The sequence below is a fragment of the Cnephaeus nilssonii genome (assembly GCF_951640355.1).
Source record: "Cnephaeus nilssonii genome assembly, chromosome: 1".
NCBI lineage: Eukaryota > Metazoa > Chordata > Mammalia > Chiroptera > Vespertilionidae > Cnephaeus > Cnephaeus nilssonii.
The window spans coordinates 52,297,391-52,317,455 of record NC_137072.1 but is presented as its reverse complement, the minus strand read 5'-3'; the positions used below and the strand labels follow the sequence as shown (position 1 = coordinate 52,317,455).

Below are 20,065 nucleotides of genomic sequence, written 5' to 3'. Positions count from 1 at the left end.
CTTAGGGTTGGGGAGGCTTTGGTTTTTTTAAGTACAAGAGGTGTTCCAGCAGAGACAGTGATAACTTGACAGATATTTTAAATACAGTTTCTTCCACAATATTCACTGAGTGACAACTAGATACAATAGATCTAAGAGCACTTTAACCTTGTCATAATAAGATTCAATGATCTTAGAATCTAGAAAGTAGATGAAATAGCTACTTTTCAACTTACCTTTTTTGCCTCCTGCATTATTATTACTTCATAAAGTCGTGGGAGATGTAAGCAATAATTTTTTGGTTGATCTTTCTTGATGTTAATATTTTCATAATATGTCTTTTTCCTTTAAAAAATTAAGATATTGAGTTCTCAAATTCAAATATATATTTATATAAACCAACAGAATATTTTACACCAACATTTTCTGCTTAAAAAGTATGCAATAATAAGTTTATCTGGGTGTGTTAGGCCAATATATTCTATATTTTGTAAAATGTATTTATTTATTTTGGTAAGTAGTTCTGCATTTTCCAATTCAGAGCATTATAATAAACCTATTCTAATAATTACTCCAAAAATAAAATAGGATGTGTCAGGAGTTTAAATAAAAAGCTACCAAAAATTCCTGTATATTCTATTTATGATTAAAATTCTTTAAAATTTCAAATTCTTTAGTATTTCAATTATTACTAAAATAATAGGGAAAATAGCCCTATGCTATTAATGTCATAAAACAATCAAGGAATAAACATAAAGAAAAATCTTTGAAAATGAAAGAGAAGCTTATTATCACTGAAATGTACACAACCTCAAGAAAGAATAAGAAATTAAGCAGTGATTAAGTGCCCAAGCTTTGGGGTCACACAGCCTGATGGGAATCATAGCATTGCTATCTACTAACTCTGTGACCTTAAACAAATCACCTAACTTCTCTAAGGGTCAGATAGATTCCCCATCTAATTGGGAATAGCAATAAACAATTCTCAAGATTGTAATGATTAGAGTAGATAATATTTATGAAGTGTATGGTGCCTTACATACCCGTAATAAGTACACAATAACTGTTAGCTGTTATTATAAGCACTAGAGGCCCGATGCATGAAATTGGTGCACGGGGGAGGGGGATGTCCCTCAGCCCAGCCTGCACCCTCTCCAATCTGGGACCCGGTGGGATCGGGGCTAAACGGGCAGTCGGGCATCCCTCTCACAATCCAGGACTGCTGGCTCCCAACTGCTTGCCTGCCTGCCTTCCTGATTGCCCCTAACTGCTTCTGCCTGCCAGCCTGATCACCCCCCAACACTCCCCTGCCAGCCTGATTGCCCCTAACTGCCCTCCCCTGCAGGCCTGGTCACCCTTAACTGCCCTCCCCTGCAGGCCTGGTCACCCCCAACTACTCTCCCCTGCAGGCCTGGGTCCCCCCCAACTGCCCTTCCCTGCAGGCCCGGTCACCCCCAACTTCCCTCCTCTGCTGGCCTGGTCACCCCTAACTGCCCTCCCCTGCAGGCTTGATCGCCCTCAACTGCCCTCCCTTGCAGGCCTGGTCCCTCCCAACTGCCCTCCCCTGCTGGCCATCTTGTGGCGGCCATCTTGTGTCCACATGGGGGCAGGATCTTTGACCACATGGGGGCAGCCTTCTTGTGTGTTGGAGTGATGTTCAATCTGCATATTACTCTTTTATTAGATAGGATAGAGGCCTGGTGCATGGGTGGGGGCCAGCTGGTTTGCCCTGAAGGGTGTCCGGGATCAGGGTGGGGGTTCCTGTGGGGCATGGGGTGGCCTGAGCGAGGGGCCTGTGGTGGTTTGCAGGCCGGCCACGCCCCCCCCTCCCCCCCCCCCCCGGTGTCCCAAGCGGAGGCCCTGGTATCTGGAATTTATTTATCTTCTACAATTGAAACTTTGTAGCCTGGAGTGGAGCCAAGCCTTCTGCTCACTCTGTGGCGGCAGCCATTTATGTGGGACTTATTTATCTTTTATCATTGAAACTTTGTAGCCTTAAGCGGAGGTCAAAGCAGGCCAGGGCTGCAGAAGTTTAGCTTTCTCCATCGCCGGGGGCAACCCTAGCCTCCTACTCTCTCCAGCTTCATGGCTGCTGCCATTTCTGTTGGGATTTATGTATCTTCTATAATTGAAACTTTGTAGCCTTAAGCGAAGGCCTGGGCTGGACAGGGTGTGCGGAAAGCTTGGCTTCCTCCATCTCCAGGGAAACCCAAGCCTCCCTCCTGCTCTCTCTGTGGCTGCAGCCATATTGCATAATTTGCATAATTGCTCCTGATTGGCTGGTGGTCGTGACTTGTGGGTATAGCAAAGTGATGGTTACATTTGCATATTACTCTTTTATTAGATAGGATTATATTATAGACTATACTGACTATACTGCTATATTTTTCTATTTTTTAAACAGAATTTTTTTAATTCATATATGAAACATATCCAGTGAACTATCCAGAACATAAGCAGAATGAAAAGCAGATAATAGAAAAACATAAAAACAATTATTTGATATTGCTATAATTTAAATATGCACTTAACATATCAGTTCACTGTTAAAGGCTGACTTCCTGGTTTTTAATACAATATTTAATAAATGAATTTGTTTTCAAAACTTCAAATAATTTTACAGATAACAAATTTATATTTGAGGGATCAGAAGAGTAACATATCATTTAGGTCTGTCTTTCCCAAACAGAAACCTGTAAGTTCATCTTTCCATTTACAGTGGTCAAGCATCTCCACTTTATACTGTATCAAATCTCCCAGAATAATTCTGACGTGATCCAATAAAACAAAAGTTAAAAAAAAGGTAGAAAATTTCAGCTGCCAGAAGGAACCAAGACAACGTCATATAAAATATACAGTGAAAGCAGCAAAACCAAAAACCAGTTATGGAAATTATAATAACTATAGTCTGGAATGCAATCAGTACAGATAAATTCCTAAGAGCAAAAGTAAAAATACACATAGAAGAGAAGAAACAGGGGAAATAACAAAGATCAAATAAAAGTAACATTAAAAAATGGAAGGAAAATGGGAGGTTGAAGAAGTGAAAAAAAACTGTTCTAAAAATACCACCACATAACCTGGCCGGCATGGCTCAGTGGTTGAGCATTGACCTATGATCCAGGAGGTCACGGTTTTATCCCCAGTCGGGGCACATGCCTGAGGGCTTGATCCCCAGTGTGGAGCATGCAGGAGGCTGACAGTCAATGATTCTCTCTCATCATTGATGTTTCTATCTCTCTCCCCCTCTCTCTTCCTCTCTGAAATCAATAAAAATATATATATATATTAAATACCAGCACATAAAGTCAGAGCAACATGACCAGATAGAGTCCTGGTTGTGCCTGATGCTTAGTCAGAAGTGTAATAGAATGAATGGAAAACAATCATCATAGAACCACTACTTTCAAAAAGGTTAATTTTGTTTTATGTCAATTAAACCTCAATAAAAGTGACAGGCAGGCAGATAAAGAAATAGATAAGCAAACCAACCACAATGGAAGAAGATGAGGATACAATTAGAATACTAAATAACAAAAATGTGTGTCAAGGGAACGAGCAGAGTGAAAGCATTTGATAGACTTTGTTTTCTTTGGAAGAATGACAAAGATATTAAGTTTAGACCTCATTAGGCTAAATATACATGTTAAAGTTCTAGTGTAACTACTAAAAAAATAAAAATACAAAGTGTATATCCAATATTAGGAGAGTGAAAAGGACAGTAGAGTATAAGTTCCCAAAAACAAGGACCATGTTTTATTCTTTTTTCTCAGTTACTAAGTTTAGTACTAGCACGTAGCAAGAATCCACACAATGCTTGTTCAATGAACAAACAGTAGCTGGGGTATCTTACAAGAGTCTAAGCTATATCTACTACTGGCATAGAGATGTGTCTGAATCAATCTAACAAATGAATGGGATAATCACTGTGAGACGTCTTGTGAGAAAACTCATTCTATGAGAGAAAGTATCATGCAGATAACTTGAACCCTGTTGTTAAAAAATTAATGATAAAAAGAAATGGTATAGATTCTGAGGACAATATGGTAATTGTTACTCAATTTGGTCTTCCATGGACCCTTGTCTAAGGCCTTACTGTAAAAGTAGGAGAAAATAAAAACAGAGCTATTATATCAGAAATTTTATTCTTAGTTAAATTTCATTAATATTACCTCCAACCTATTGTTATGCCTCTGATCCACACTGAGAATGCCTTCTAAATATATCACATAGTCTTAAGAATAAACACCAGAGGCAGGGACAAAATGAAGAATCCTAGGTCAACTTATTTTATATTTTCTCTGATCTTTTGTCTGTTTTATAATGAAAGACAGTATATTTTAGCACTTAGATACATGGGCTATATAATCAATCAAACAGGCCTGAGTCTAGCCCTGCCACTTAATAGCTACATGATCTTGAATATGTTATTTATCCTCTTCAATCCTTGCATTTCTCACTGATAAAATACATATATCAATAGTAACTACACAGAGACTGGTGAAGATTAAATGAGGTGAAACATGTAAAGCAGGGTAGCACAGGATCTGGCTCACAAAAAAAGCAATAGTTTTCATATAGGTTATTCCACAATATAATACTTCTTGGAGACTTTATACTGATTTTCCCTTTATAGCAGCATAGGCTAGTATAAATTATTAGAATACTTTAATGTTCATAGCAGCACAATTTACAATAGTGAAGATTTGAAAACAGCCTAAGTGCCCATCAGCAGATGAGTGGATTAAAAAAATGTAATACATCTATACAATGGAATACTATGCTGCTGTAAAAAAGAAAGAACTCTTACCATTTGTAACAGCATGGATGGACCTGGAGAGCATTATGCTAAGCGAAATAAGCCAGTCGGAGAAAGATAAATATCACATGACCTCACTTATTTGTGGAATATAATAAACATAAACTGATGAACAAAAATAGATCCAGAGACATAGAAGCATCTAACAGATTGTCCAACCTCAGAGGGAAGGCAGGGGAGAGTGGGGGTGGAGTGGAGGTAAGAGATCAACCAAAGGACTTGTATGCATGCATATAAGCATAACCAATGGACACAGACAGTAGTAGGGTGAGGGCATGTGCTGGGGGGTGGGAGCGGCTGGGGAGAGGTCAATGGGGGAAAAAGAAGACATGTAATACTTTAAACAATAAAGAATTTAAATTTAAAAAAAGAATACTTTATAGTAAAAACTATATTAATGGCATATATTTTTTTATTACTTACTGAACTATATCATACTGTCCAGGACCAGGCCCTGACTTTATAGGTAACTTTAGTCTTCCCAAAGATTTGCCAAAATGTATTCCTTTGTATTTTAAAGTTGCATTGGAAAAACCCTATTTTAAAAAAAGTGAAGATGAGACATAGTTTAAATAAGTCACTAAATAATACTTAACCTTATTTAAGTCTAAAGCTAAAACAAGGATAACCTTAGACAAAGGGGTTTCATGGGTAAATGCTAGATCTCAAGGTAAGTTATTACTGCAATGCTTTTCCCACACCTAAGTCAGCCAGGATTTCTAGAGAAGTGCCTCTCATTTTAGCATGTCCTCAACCAATAAGAACAGTTTTGCTCTTGGCATATATTCATTTAAAAAAAGGGGGGGGCAGAATTGTATGATTTAGGGAATGGGAAAGTCTATTTAAAATTATCTTAATTAAATAGAAATTATATTAATTTCAAGAAATCCAATTGAAATTCAAATATCACCAATAGATATTAAATAACTTCTAATTACCTGGTATTTAAAACTCTAACATATTTATGGAAAGTTTTCAGAATAACAACTGTATGACAATAAATTAAACATCACCACCATTTCATTTTATTATTAACTAGTAGCCCGTTTGCACGAAGATTCGTGCAATAGACCTTCATTCACCTGGCTGCCTGCACCAGTTTTCTGCCGGCACCAGGGACCCAGGCCTTGGCTGTGGCCACCGCCTTCTGCCTTTTTCAGGGTCGGGGCTTGGCCCCGGGCGGTGGCCTTGGGCTCGGCGGCACCCAATATCCTTGCTAAGGATCGCAGGAGCCGACCCCCAGTGGTTTCCTGAAATCCGTGCAGGCTGCCCACTGGTGCCCAAGGCCGGGAAAGCGTCCCTGCTACCGATCACAGGAGCCGACCCCCAGTGGTTTCCTGCGATCAGTGCAGGCTCCCCGCAAGTACCCAAGGCCCGGAAAGCCTCGGCCCCTGGGACCCCCGGGAGCGGCGGGAGGGGCCGGGCCACGCCCCCCCAGGTGGCCGATCAACCCCCGGACCCCCAGGAGGGGCGGGAGGGGCCGGGCCACACCCCCCCTGGTGGCCGATCAACCCCGGGAGGGGCGGGAGGGGCCCGGAAACGCCCCCCCGGGGTGCCGATCGCCCCAGGCACCTGGGGAGCGGCGGCATGGGCCCGGCCACTGGGCACCGCCATCTTGATCTTCTCAACTGCGGATATGCCACCCGGAGTCCCGCCCCCAGCCTCCTGCCGGCCCAATCGTGGGCATAGCGGAGGTGCGGTCAATTTGCATGTTTCTCTATTATAAGGTAAGATGCTTGAGGTCATGATCAGTCTTTTAATGTCAAAGGAATTATTTATGACATAAGAAATCAATAATTATCTTTATTTTACATCCACTAAAATAGATATTAAAATTACATATGACCCATTAAAAATTTCACTTTAGAGAAGTTAAAGCACCTGGTTTCAATAAAAACTAATGAAATAACATAATATAATACAAGAACAGTAGCTTTTTTTACAAGAATTCTCTTCTGTTGACCTAATACCTTATATATTGAGCAATCATTTAAGAATATTTTTTAAAATATATTTTATTGATTTTTTACAGAGAGGAAGAGAGAGGGATAGAGAGTTAGAAACATCGATGAGAGAGAAACATCGATCAGCTGCCTCCTGCACACCCCCTACTGGGGATGTGCCCGCAACCAAGGTACATGCCCTTGACCGGAATCAAACCTGGGACCCTTGAGTCCGCAGGCCGATGCTCTATCCACTGAGCCAAAGAATATTTTTAAAACTCAATTGTTTAAACTGATAGTAAAAGGTGACTTCTAGTATATTTACCTTTTAATTCACATTTATAAAAATAGTGAATTAAAATGAGCCTGAATTATTAAAATGGTTGATATATATGATACTGAATAAAATTCCCATAACATAAACTTATAGTTTAACTGCATTAAAAGTGTGTCAACTGTTTTAGGTGACTATTACTATTCTAGAATAGTAGACCCAATCTCTCTCTATTACTGTTATAAATAAAAATAAACAGCAATATTTGTGATAATTCTAGTTTTAAATGGTTACTCAAACCCATATCTACCCTGCTCTCACCAAAATTTCAAAAGAAGTATATAAAATAAGATACAAATGATCAGTGCTACAAACTAAGAGAAGGTATCATTCACATTCCAAAACTCTGAGGAATTTCTGTGAAATATAGCATAGCAGAGACTAGAACCAGAAGAAAAACCTCACTGCATGTGAAAAGAACCTCAACTGAACCCTATTAATGTCCCCAGAAAGACAAAAGCTGGAAATAAGGATGGACTTTTGGGCGGTGAGTAGGGAGCAATTCTCAAAACTACTAATGCCCTTGGAGATTTGCACCAGTGCCATTACATGAAGTAAAAGGGATTGCTAACTAATACCCACTCTATTCCTGGCATGGATGGTTGGAATAAATCAGAAGCACTGCCATGAGCACCTAATGAAGACAGACTTTCTAGTTAGAAAGGTACCATTCCAGAAAGCTTTGGGACGCTACAACAAAATCCAAAAAGAAGCTGACACGGCATTAAAATTCCCTTCCAAATTAAAACGCCTTTTACTTCCTAGAATGTACCACTAAGAACGAGCCTTCTGATGTTATAAAATGCAAACATAATAAAACTGAACTTTCCCTTCTACACCGTCCTGATGTTAAAGAATTAAACAGGAGCCAACACAAACTCTGACAGAACTTTGATATTTGCATGAAGTGAAATGGAACCTTGTTGATTCTTTTTCATAGATGCAATCTCATAGAGAAACGAAATGACAGTTTTCTAAAGCTTCCCCCTACTTTGATTTTAGTAAATCCCCTTGCTTATTCCTTGCTTAAGGGGATGTTTGAGCTGAGAGAAACAAAGTTACCAGCTATATCCAAGTAAGATTCAGACATGTTTTGGAATGTCTGGTAACAAATAGAGCAATCCAACCAAAAGGTGAATGTGAAATCTAATCCTATGGGAAGCAGGTAATCATGATGACCCTCACCTAGTAAAAAAATCTTAGTGGCAAGAGTAGCAATGCCAAATACTGAGTCTTTTCTGTTGAATGAATTTGCCTCCTAACGAACAGCCCCCACTGGATTTATGCCTGTGTCCTATAGAGTGCAAAGGGTCTACGAGAAAAACCTAGAAGACCTGTTTCATAAAAACACCAGTAAACATCAGTACGACTTATAGACCACTCTAACAGAGAATAATGCAAAGGAAGAGCAGTATTATCCCTCCAACTTCTCCTAGCTCAGCACGCAGCTTTAGTTGTGATCAAGTGCATTGGTGGAAATGCCCAGCAGAGAGCTCCATCTGGCAGGAGACTGACATGACTGGTGGAGCAATAGCTGTCTCAGTGGAAACAGACTTGTTCAGGAGCATGGTTGAGACAACCCCTGAGGACTTCCAGAAACACCTGAAAAGGGGAACTCTGCAGAAGGCTACCTCAATAGTAGACAACAAACATATATTTGAGTTATTAACATTAACTGTGACTCTACACTGAGTGGCCAGATTATTATGATCTCTGAATGCATAATAATCTGGCCACTCAGTGTATATCCTATATAATAAAAGGCTAATATGCAAATTGTCCCCTCGACCAGGAGTTCGACCAGCAGGCAGGCCGGCCAACCACCCATGTCCCCTCCCCCTGGCCAGGCTGGCTGGAGCCCACCCATGCACGAATTCATGCACCGGGCCTCTAATATATATATATATATATGTGTTCAGAGATCATAATAATCTGGCCACTCAGTGTATATTACAATCTAATGAAGCCTGGGAAAACTTGTTACATAAATAAGAAGAATTAATCCTTATTTCCACTAGGAATATTTCCAGCACTGTAAGTGCTCTCAATATGCTTAGATTAGTCTGGCCAGTGTGGTTCAGTAGTTGAGCATCGACCTATGAACCAGGAGGTCACAGTTCAATTCCTGGTCAGGGCACATGTCCAGGTTGTTGGCTCAATCCCCAGTAGGGAGTGTGCAGAGGCAGCCATTCAATGATTCTCTCTCATCATTGATGTTTCTATCTTTCTCTCCCTCTTCCTTCCTCTCTGAAATCAATGAAAACATTTTTTTTAAAATACACCTACATTATTGATATACATATCCCTGCCAATAAATTGTAATACAAACAACAGAAAGGTATTTTCCCCTCTTCACTATGGATGTTTAGCTTTAACACACTATGAAGCTACAACACTATAAAGCACTAGTAGTAGTAGTAGGGGTGCTATTAGTTGCACTATTAGTAGTAGTGGCATTACTATTACTTATAAGTAGGTTGTCTAGCTGATAACACAATTGCCAGCCTAGAACCTTGTCAATCCTAGAAGGAACATAGCTATGAATAAAAATTGAAAGAGTCATCCCACCAATCTCTAAACACATAGAATGCATGGCTTTGACACTCCTGAGTATAACACAAAAGGAAATAAGGCAGTCAGATCATCCAAAGGCTTTGGGTCTGGAGTGCAGAAACAAAAGCTATAACAACTAGCAGAGCAGCAAAGAAAAACTGCTCAGACTGAATGTCCAGCAGAGCAGCAGGTGGTAGTAGAGAGGTACTGGAAGAAACCAGGGCATCCACTAGAGTAGCTGAAAAGCAGCCTGTTCCTTTGGTTCAGTGGTAACTCCAAAGACTGCTGCACCCTATAGAGTTTCCGGAAAAGAATATGGAGCCTCACAATACTTTCTTTTGTTAAAGTAAGAGTTTGACATCTAGACCATCTTTCAAATGGAATTACCTAATATAGCTATGGATTTTAAAGTAATATGTACAGTTTTGATGGCAGAAAGAGCAAAATTTCTCATTTGTGTTGTACTTTCTTTTTATTTAGAAATGAAGCAGAATTTTATAATTGTGCCAATTTTAGGCATATTCACTAGTGAAATACACAAATGCAAAACTCTGACTACTATAATGTAGCCATCTATAATAATAAAAGTGTAATATGCTAATTAGACCAGATGAAGCCAGGGCTGCGAGGGAAGTCCAGGTCCTGGGTGCTAGAGGAAAGCCCGGGTCCCGGGTGCCAGAGGGAAGTCAGTGCCAGCAGCCGGGGGAAGGAAGGCCTACTCTTGCACGAATTTCGTACATTGGGCCTCCAGTGTTAGATATATTAGACTAGAGGCCCGGTGCACAACATTCGTGCACTGGGTAGGGGAGAGTCCCTCAGCCTGGCCTGCGCCCTCTCATAGTCCAGGACCCCTCAGGCGATGTCCAACTTTTAAGCCAGCAGTTGGACATCCCCCGAGGGGTCCTTAGTGCTGGTGCAGAGGAGAGAGAGGCTCCCACCACCACCGCTGCACTCACCAGCCAGAAGCCGGCTCACTGCTCCTTAGCACTGCCACGGAGGCAGCAGAGGTTCTTGCCACGGCCGATGCATTCACCAGCTGTGAACCCAGCTTCTGGCTGAGCGGCACTCCCTCTGTGGGAGTGCACTGAGCACCCGGGGGCAGCTCCTGCGTTGAGCGTCTACACCCTGGTGGTCAGTGCACGTCATAGCGACCAGTCGTTCCACCATTCAGTCTATTTGCATATTAGGGTTTTATTATATAGGATATTTGATATATTTCAGGCAAAGCATATCTAATATATTGATTTACTATAGCCTATAGATTTCTTTAAAAAGAATATTTTAAAACAGAGCACTTTAATAAATCATCTTTTACATCGTAATTTATATTAACTCTTTTGACACAGCAATTCAAGACCTTGAGCAAAATTATGCCCAAGAAGTTTTCTTCAATAATTCACATTATTGTGATTTTGTAGTTCAACTATTAACAATTCTTTAGGTAATCGTAGAAGGAAAGATTATGCATACATATACACACACCATTTAAGACATTAGCAGATTCCCTTCCCTGTGCATATACTAAAATTGATTTTATTTAAAACATGAGAAGCAGCAAGCACTTAACTCACTAACCTTGCAGTACTCAGGTAAATGTTCCCATCTAAAATGTAATTCAAAAGCCTTTTTAAAATAGAAACAGAAAATGAAAAGTAAGTTGATGCACTCTTAACTCTAAATCATACTCTCTTTATGTCAAGAAGTGTTGACAATACCAACTCCAAGGTCATTGTCAACTTGGAAAATCATTAGCCAATAAAATATGACTTAACTGAAGCAAACTCAGCATGGGGCTGCATTATTTTAAGTGAATGTTGTAACATAACTTGAAGAAGAATTACTAACTGTCACTCTCAATGACAATGAAATAAATGAAGTGGCTATGTAACTTTTCCCCCAAGTCATTTCCATAATTAAGTATGGAAATAGACTTTAGGAAGAATATAAAGTCCCAAAGTACATCAATTTAAACACTAATGGTCTGCTTTCCAGTGTTGCAGCACACAGGTAGTTCCCAGCATGTTATCATTAGCAAATATGTCAGTGTCATAATTCCAACTGCAAACTCTGCTTGTGAAATCTACCTCTGAAAAATAAATGTCTAATGATTACCTGGGCTCTTCTAAAACACAGAGAGAGAAAGGCTAAATTCTATCATTCAAAATGTTATACAAAATAATTTACACATAAAATTTCTCTTTATATATTAAATACAGCCAAAACATCACTTATTGGCTAGAGTCTTATACAACTCTCAATTTCAGAGTTGCTTCTATATTTAAGCTATATAAGATTCCTTCAGTAGATGCTATTCACCAGCCCAGAGAAAAAACACAATAATTATCCATTTATTGTATTATTTTCTTAATTTTCCATTAATATTCACATCTGGAAACCAAGCCCACAGCTTAAAAAAAGGGTATTTTCAGAAACAAGAGACCCAGTGCACGAAATTTGTGCATGGGTAGGGCTGGCGGGCGATCAGGGCTGATCAGGTTCCCCACTTCCCCGCCTCCTTCCCTCACCACCCACACGCCACCAGCATGCGGTTCCAACCCCCCCCCCCGCCACCCCACCCCCATCTCCCTCTTCTCTTCCTCAGCGCCCCACCGCTGCCACTGTTCGCCCACCATGTTCCACGCCGCCCCCTGGTGGTCAGCGCATGTCATAAGTGAGCGATCGAACTCCTGATAGAACTTCCAAGGGGACACTTTGCATATTAGCCTTTTATATATATAGATTTGCATAAGATTTGAATTAACATTATTATATTACCATCTTCACAGTAGTCTGTGAGAAACCTGGGGGGATTTTTTCTGCAAGAAAAACAAGAAAATATAGCCTTCAGCTACGGAGCTTTACCACCTTATCTCCAGTTTCTCTCAAATTCAAGATGGAGATTTCATAAAATATCACAATTCAATTCAAATTAAATTTTGTTGAATCTTTTTGAATATTAAGAACTTGGTGTTTAACTTAAAAATAAATCTATGTTTTTACATAATATGTTTTCTTAAAACAAATCTAGATATTTAGGCTAATAAATGCAAGTTGGATTGACTCAATAATTACTAAAATAAGTTGTCAAGTAAACTGGATTTATTAAAATTGTGGGATAAATTTCCTTCTTATTTTGGTCGTCTATTAATAGTAATTTAGCCAGAATGAAATCAAACATTAAATGTCAAAGTAATACTTATCCATATGTGAAAAGGTTTTGATTTTTTTCTAAGATTTGTTATTGCTTTTTAGAGAGAAAGTAAGGGAGAAGGAGAGAGATAGCAAAAGAAACATCAATCTCCTTCATGACCCCTGCAACCTGGGCATGTAGCCTGACTGGGAATCGAACCAGCAACCTTTTGGTGCATGGGATAGCCCCCAAGCAACTGAGCTACAACGGCCAGGGCTGTGAAAACCTTTTGTGCATCTGGGGAGGCTTGGAGGCATTATGTTGGTCTTCTAATAGATGACATATGATTCCAAAATAAAGAAATAATCTAAATGAAAATGTAATTTTAAAGCAAGAATAACATTTTGAGATATGTTAAGAGTAATGAGAAAAGTGTTTAAACCATTATTTTTGTCATTGTTCCTTGCATAATTTTTGTTAAATACTGAACATTTTAAATGATAGAGTATGGCAACTCTGGAAATCAGATTCTCCCTCACCCCAAGAGGTTTATTTGTTTGTTTGTTTAGTGATTTTCCTGGACCAATTCTTTAAATTCTGTATTCATCATGTGTGTCCACTTAAGTCTCAGACTGGATAGCTGAGTAGTCAGCCAGGTAATAGTTGAAAAGTTAAATGCTTTGAACCAATAACTCTCCCACCTTTGCAGACATGCTCTGTGCATGTGTTGAGGCACACCTTCACTACTCAAGAAAGCAGTTTAAAGGTTGTGCCTTAGCCTTCACTTCCTGCTTGTATAGAGCTTGAAGGTCACATAAGTAAGAGCTTTGTACCTTCTTACATCTGTTTTTAGCAGTGATGGGTTAGCAATTCTGTAACTACTTTCAGAGTTTTATAGAATTAAGCAAATATACTGAGAATAATGGGAGCCAGATTTCTCACTGCAGGAGAAGGGAGTTCAAACATGGAAAAAAGTAGAATGAACTTATGGGGTTGGCTTGGAATTGGAGGTATCAGTACAAACTCAGTTTTAACAGACAGAGAAGAAATAAGTATATATTTCTAATTTTGTCCCCTGAGGAGGCCTAGAAACAATGTAACCCAGTAGCAATGACTGTATCTAGTGCACTGATCTTGTTTGGATATAATTTTCCACTAAATGGAAGTAGGGCTTCTTTAAGGAATGACTACTTCCAAGGTTGGGACGGGGCGGGGGGGGGGGGGGGGGGGGTAGGCAGGGGGAGGTGGGGAGGGAGGAGTGAGATGAACCTGAAATGTCTTACTATGCCAAAAGGTGAGGAAATGCTCAAAAAATTATGGAAATATGTCAAAAAAGATTCAAGAAGCAGTTTGAAAGGGCTCCCAAGGGTCAAATCTGAGGTAATTTAACCTCAAAATAAATAATGAACAATAAATTATAACCCTTTCAGTAAAACAGGAATTCTGAATCCATACTGATATAAATGAGAAAGAAGATAAAATTCTTCTTTACACAGTAAAGTGTCAAAAAATAAATGTGAAAAAGATGGAGTTAGAAAATCACCATTTGATAAACATCACAGTAAAACTAATTAAAGCCTCATCAAGGGAGGTTAAACTAGTGAGAGTTTGATGAAGAACATAATACATACTTATTCTTAGAGTAACTCCTCTAAAATAAATTTTTAAAAATAGTAACTACATTAAATAAAAATGGAAGACACCACTTTAAGTTAACATCATCAATTACAGGATAAATGACATCCTGTGCTTTTTATGTCATGCTTTGAGAAGCATACATCACTTCTATAGTATTCCTGCCAAAATATATTCTAATCATGAGAAAATATACACAAACCCAAAATTGAGACATAGTCTACAAAATAAATAGCCTGTACTCTTCAAAAAGTCAAGGTTGCAAAACACAAAGAAAGACTAAAGAGCTGTTCCAAATGAAAGGAATCTAAAGAGGCATGATGTACTACCAGATTGGCCTCTGGACCAAAAAAAATTTTTAAAAAGATCACTGAGGTAATTATCAATATTTTCAAAAAGATCTATAAATTAGATAATAGTATTTTATGAAAGTTTTGTATTTTGATAATTGTATTCTGGCTATAAAAAAGAATGTCTTGTTCTCTGAAAATTTACAGTGAAGTATTTAGGGGTAAAGGAGCATCATGCCTTAAACATACTCTCTAATTTCTTAATAAAAATAATAAATGTATAGGGATAAAAAATGGTATAGCAAATGTGATAAAGTATTAACTGCAGCATCTGAGTGAATGGCATATGAGAATTCTTTGTATTAATCTTGTAACTTTTCTATCAGTCTAATACTATTTCAAAATATAAATTATTTTTAAAAAAGAAATTAACTAGAAACAATGAATGAACTAAATCTAATACATATATATGGTTAAACCTAGAAAATATAACATTAAGTGAAAAAGCCACCTATATACCAGATGATATCATTTACTTATATGTTTTAAACCATATAAGTTATTCATGCATATAATAAAGATTTAGTGTTTACTTTCACAAAAGGAGAAGAATGAAGAGAGGGAAATTGGGTAGGTAAATAATTTTAATAATATATTTATTTTAAAATATATCTAATTCAAATGTGACAAAATTTTATGTTTTATGTGTTATGAAGTGTACATGGTATCTGTTATTGTTTGTACTATTAAATGTGTAATTATGTAAATTACATTAAAATATTTTAAGGCCGAAACCGGTTTGGCTCAGTGGATGGAGCGCCGCCTGCGAACTGAAGGGTCCCAGGTTCGATTCCGGTCAAGGGCGTGTACCTTGGTTACGGGCACATCCCCAGTGGGGGTTGTGCAGGAGGCAGCTGATCGATGTTTCTCTATCATCGATGTTTCTAACTCTCTATCCCTCTCTCTTCCTCTCTGTAAAAAATCAATAAAATATATTTTAAAAATAATAATAATAAAAAATAAAATAAAATAAAGTATTTTAAGAAAAAATTTTTAATAATTCAAAGAATCTAAGACCCAAAAATGCCTTAGTATACCTATTATCACAAATCAAATGGTTTCTGAAGGTGCTTGAGCCTAAGCCTAAAGTTGGAGACATAAACAAACAAAAAACTATTGGGGAAACGCCATACGGTTCTCCACAGTGGCTGCACCAGTCTGCATTCCCACCAGCAGTGAAGAAGGGTTCCTTTTTCTCTGCATCCTCGCCAGCTTGTCATTTGTTGATTTGTTGATGATCGCCATTATGACAGGTGTAAGAGGGTACCTCATTGTTGTTTTGATTTGCATCTCTTGGATGATTAGTGACTTTGAACATGTTTTCATATGTCTCTTGCCTTTCTGAATGTCCTCTTTCAAAAAGTGTCTATGTAGGTCCTTTGCCCATTTTTTGATTGGATTGTTTATCTTCCTTTTGTTAAGTTGTATAAGTTCCTTGTAAATGTTGGAGATAAAACCCTTATCGAAGATGACATTGGCAAATATGTTCTCCCATGCAGTGGGCTTTCTTGTTGTTTTGTTAATGGTTTCTTTTGCTGTGCAAGAAGCTTTTTATTTTGATGTAGTCCCATTTGCTTATTTTCTCTTTAGTTTCCATTGCCCTAGGAGCTGTATCGGTAAAGATATTGATAAGACAAATGTCTGCTATTTTGTTGCCTATGGCTTCTTCTAAGATTTTTATGGTTTCCCACCTTACGTTTAAGTCCTTAATCCATTTTGAGTTTCTTTTTGTGTATGGTGTAAGTTGCTGGTCTAGTTTCATTTTTTTGCAAGTATCTGTCCAGTTTTCCCAACACTATTTATTGAAGAGACTGTCTTGACTCCATTGTATGCTCTTGCCTCCTTTGTCAAATGTTAATTGAGCACAGTGGTTTGTGTCGATCTCTGGGTTCTCTGTTCTGTTCCACTGGTCTATATGTCTGTTCTTGTGCCAGTACCAGGCAGTTTTGAGAACAGTGGCTTTGTAATACAGCTTGAAATCTGGTATTGAGATCCTCCCTACTTTGTTCTTCTTTCTCAGGATAGCTGTGGCTATTCGGGGTCTTTTTTTATTCCAAATGAATTTTTGGAGAGTTGTTTCTAGGTGTGTGAAATATGCCGTTGGCATTTTAATGGGGATTGCATTGAATTTATAGATTGCCTACAAAATCTTTCCACTAGCAGTCCTCCATCCTCTTTTCCCTTCTGTTAGCTGGATGCAGAATACAACAAGGTCTCAGGAGATGACAGTAACACAAATGGAATAAACCTGTGTCTCTGAATCTCTACCTGGAGGAAAATCTCTTAACAAAGATTGACCTTATTATAGAGGGGGGAAAAGGGTTTCTGATGTATTAAGTCACTAGGGTTTGGGAATCTATTTGTGACTGCAATTAGTATTACATTAACTAGACATGCATAATTATAAGTAATTTCCCAATTGTCAATATTAAATGCTTTATACTTACAAATTGAGGTTTATAGTATGCTGGACCTAGTGTGATATCACTAGCAGGTGGAAGATGTTTTTTAATACTGCCATCCTCATTAATATGATAACCATTTGACCGTCCATAGGAAGGAATTGAAGGAACAATCATTCTGAAAACTGAAGGTAACCTTGAAATTTTCTGTAAAAAAAAAAATTATATTATTTACTCAAAGGCAAGAGGAGAAGAAAAGAAGGAATGAAGAATCAAATATTAGAATTTACTAAAAGGCAACTATTAAATATTGATTTAATAAATTTCATAATATAAACCAAAAATGTTGGTTCTATAAAAGTAACTTCAGCCAAAACCGGTTTGGCTCAGTGGATAGAGCGTCGGCCTGCGGACTAAAAGGTCCCAGGTTCGATTCCAGTCAAGGGCATGTACCTTGGTTGCGGGCACATCCCCAGTAGGGGTTGTGCAAGAGGCAGCTGATCGATGTTTCTCTCTCATCGATGTTTCTAACTCTCTATCCCTCTCTCTTCCTCTCTGTAAAAAATCAATAAAATATATTTTTTTTAAAAAAAAGTAACTTCAGGGGGTGAATTCAAGTCTCACTTCATCATATAAACCAAGATGATATATACCATTACTACTAAAACCACCTTCAGAGACAAGGTGTCTCTTTCTCACTTAGCTCATTTATCTTGCTTAGTAAAGCAAGTAATAAAAACAGGCATTCGTTCCTATAGTCACATCAACAATCAGCATTACTTGTGCCATGCTATCATAGAATCTGCTATGCAAAAACAAACAATATTTTCTGTAACATTTCCTGATTTCATTCCTTCCCAGCTCCTGACTTAGCTCCATATTATTGGTACCCTTTATTAATATCCTAATTGTGCAGATTGTGTAGTAAGAAAAATGTTTATGACATAATGCTAAAAGGCAATAAAAATATAAAATATGAAATTGAATCTGACTACAGCTATGTAAATTATGTGAAATTATATATGTGTATAAAGTGATATACGTACATTATTTAATACTGAAAGAAACTATGCAAAATTTAACAATACTAATATTAGAGTCAGGAGTTTTAGGATAATTTTGCTTCTTCCAAATGTTTCTTTAATAAAAAAATATCTTACATGCCCTGGCTGGTTTGGCTCAGTAGATAGAGCGTTGACCCATGGACTGAAGGGTCCTGGGTTAGATTTTGGTCAAGAGAACGTCCCTCAGTTGCAAGCTTGATCCCCAGCCCTGGTCAGGATGCATGCAGGAGGCAACCAATCGATGCATCCCTGATATTAATGGTTCTCTCTCTGTGTCTCTCCCTCTTCCTTCCACTCTCTCTAAAATCAGTGGAAAAATATCCTCAGAAGAGGACTAACAAGAAAAAAAAAGGAGAAATAAAAAAATACTACTATAAAATATATCAAAATACAGGCATTTAAGTCATTTAGCTATCTGGAAAATTCCTTATTAAGAATATATTAATCCTCTATAACAGTGGTCGGCAAACTGCGGCTTGCGAGACACATGCGGCTCTTTGGCCCCTTGAGTGTGGCTCTTTCACAAAATACCACAGCCTGGGCTAGTCTATTTTGAAGAAGTAGCGTTAGATGACGTTTAAGTTTCAAAAATTTGGCTCTCAAAAGAAATTTCAATCGTTGTACTGTTGATATTTGGCTCTGTTGACTAATGAGTTTGCTGACCACTGCTCTATAATAAATAAATAAAGTTATTAAGTTAATTAATTAATTAATTTTTATAGTTTGTGCGCACATGCCCAATATATAATTATGTTATAAAAATACTGTCACTGGCTGAATTTTTTTTTTATCATTAGAGACAACTATTAAGTATGCTGGACCTAGTATGATATCACTAGCAGGTGGAAGATGTTTTACTTAATGAGACTAATTACCAAATTAAAACAGGAAAGTACTAAATAGCTTCCTCTCTACTCACTACTTTCAAAACTTATTTGCATAATGTTAAGACTTTCCAAAATACAGCCCCTACCTCCTCCCCAGCTTCTACTCCTGCTACTCTCCTTTAGGTCCTGTACACCAAGTATTCCAAAGAACTTTGCTCTTCTCGGAACATAACATGTCATTAAATACCATAATGTCTTCTTTATTCATGTGTTTTTTCTCTGCCAGAGTGGGGTTTTTTTGCAATTCTTTTTAAATACTTAGTGAATTCTTCAAGATGCACTTCAACTGTGATATCCCTAATCCCTCCAAAACCTCTCTTCTTTGGGCTACTACTAAACATTTTATTATACTGGAGGCCCAGTGCACAAAATTTGTGCACAGGTAGGGTCCCTAGGCCTGGCCAGTGATCAGGGCCAATCAGGGCCTTCCAACTGCCAGCCAGGGCCTTCCTTCGATCTGGGCTGCCCTCTGGTGGTCAGCGCATGTCATAGCAAGAGAATTCCTAGTCTACCAAACTCCCGTGGGGATACTTTGCATATAAGCCTTTTATATATCCTACGAGAGGCCCAGTGCACGAAATTCATGGACGGGGGGGGGGGGGGGAGGGGGTGTCCCTCAGCCCAGCCTGCACTCTCTCCAATATGGGACCCCTCAATGGATGTTTAAACGGGCAGTCAGATATCCCTCTCACAATCCAGGATTGCTGGCTCCCAACTGCTCACTTGCCTGCCTGCCTGATTGCCCCTAACTGCTTCTGCCTGCCAGCCTGATCACCCCTAACCACTCCCCTGCCAGCCTAATCAATGCCTAACTGCTCCCCTGCCAGCCCAGTTGTCCCTAACTGCCCTCCCCTGCCTGCCTGGTCACCCCTAACTGCCCTCCCCAGCCAGCCTGGTCCCTCCAAACTGTTCTCCCCTGCAGGCCTGGTCGCTCCCAACTGCCCTCCTCTGCCAGCCCGGTCACCCCTA

At 38.7% G+C, this 20,065-nt stretch overlaps 1 protein-coding gene across 1 annotated transcript in view; it reads right to left on the bottom strand.

Annotated features, from left to right (window-relative positions):
• STPG2 (sperm tail PG-rich repeat containing 2) overlaps positions 1-20,065 on the bottom strand; it is a gene marked incomplete at its 3' end in the record, with an annotated part of 161,879 nt that overhangs the window by 119,170 nt on the left and 22,644 nt on the right. Inside the window, exons 4-6 of the mRNA XM_079799368.1 lie at positions 17,191-17,352; positions 5,222-5,334; positions 216-324 (exon numbers count right to left, since the gene is read on the bottom strand). Of these exons, the coding sequence (XP_079655494.1) occupies positions 216-324; positions 5,222-5,334; positions 17,191-17,352 (384 nt within the window). The remainder of the gene's footprint in view (positions 1-215; positions 325-5,221; positions 5,335-17,190; positions 17,353-20,065) is intronic.